At 52.0% G+C, this 889-nt stretch overlaps 1 protein-coding gene across 1 annotated transcript in view; it reads left to right on the top strand.

Annotated features, from left to right (window-relative positions):
* Window positions 1-889, top strand: part of LOC140337603 (hydrocephalus-inducing protein homolog) — a gene marked incomplete in the record, with an annotated part of 5319 nt that overhangs the window by 1803 nt on the left and 2627 nt on the right. Inside the window, 2 exon segments of the mRNA XM_072421335.1 lie at window positions 165-377; window positions 472-635. Of these exon segments, the coding sequence (XP_072277436.1) occupies window positions 351-377; window positions 472-635 (191 nt within the window).

Genomic DNA, 889 nt, shown 5'->3' on the forward strand with positions numbered 1-889 from the left:
GAGCTATATAAATGTATAATAATAGTGTGTGACTGTGGGGGGACATTAGAGTGTCAGCTCCTCTGTAAAGAGACTGATAGGACTGGCTCAGTGATCTCTGTGCAGCACTGCGGTATATGTCAGAGCTATTTCAGTCTATGACGCTGATCTCCGTCTTCCTGTAGGTGGTGAATTTCCAGTGCCAGGTGCGCAGTAAACAGACTCAGACCATCTTCCTGACCAATAAAACCAATGAAACGTGGAACCTGCATCCTGTAATTGATGGTGAACACTGGAGTGGCCCCAAGGTTCTGGTAGTTGAGGGCCATCAGCAGAACAAAGCCTATGAGGTCACTTACCATCCGCTGGTTATGAGTTCTGAGGGAAAGAAGCACCAGGTACATCACCTGCTTGGCACTGCCCCGCTCACACTGGCAGATTTGCCCCATAAAGTATTTCAGAATGATGCTCAGTGATTTCTTGATCTTTCAGGGCTCCATCTTCTTTCCGCTGGCCGATGGGAGGGGGTTGATGTTTCTCCTGCAAGGAATAGCCGAACCGCCGAAGTCTTCTGGGACGATTGTCAGAGAGATCCCCTGTAAGAGATCCCACACCGAACTGCTGACTGTCAACAACTGGCTGCTCAAAGCTCAAAGGTGATTCAATATTTCTAGTTACAGCACTGCTGCCCCTAGACCAGGCCCATATACACCTCCTAGGGTATCATAGCGCCTCCTAGTGCTGGCCCATATCGACCTCCTAGGGGATCCTAGCGCCCTCTACTGCCGGGCCCATATCGGCCTCCTAGGGGATCATAGCGCCCCCTACTGCCAGGCCCATAAAGACCCCCCCTAGGGGATCGTAGCGCCCCCTACTGCTGGCCCATATCGACCTCCTAGGGGATCCTAGC

This window comes from Pyxicephalus adspersus, chromosome 9 (assembly GCF_032062135.1).
Source record: "Pyxicephalus adspersus chromosome 9, UCB_Pads_2.0, whole genome shotgun sequence".
NCBI lineage: Eukaryota > Metazoa > Chordata > Amphibia > Anura > Pyxicephalidae > Pyxicephalus > Pyxicephalus adspersus.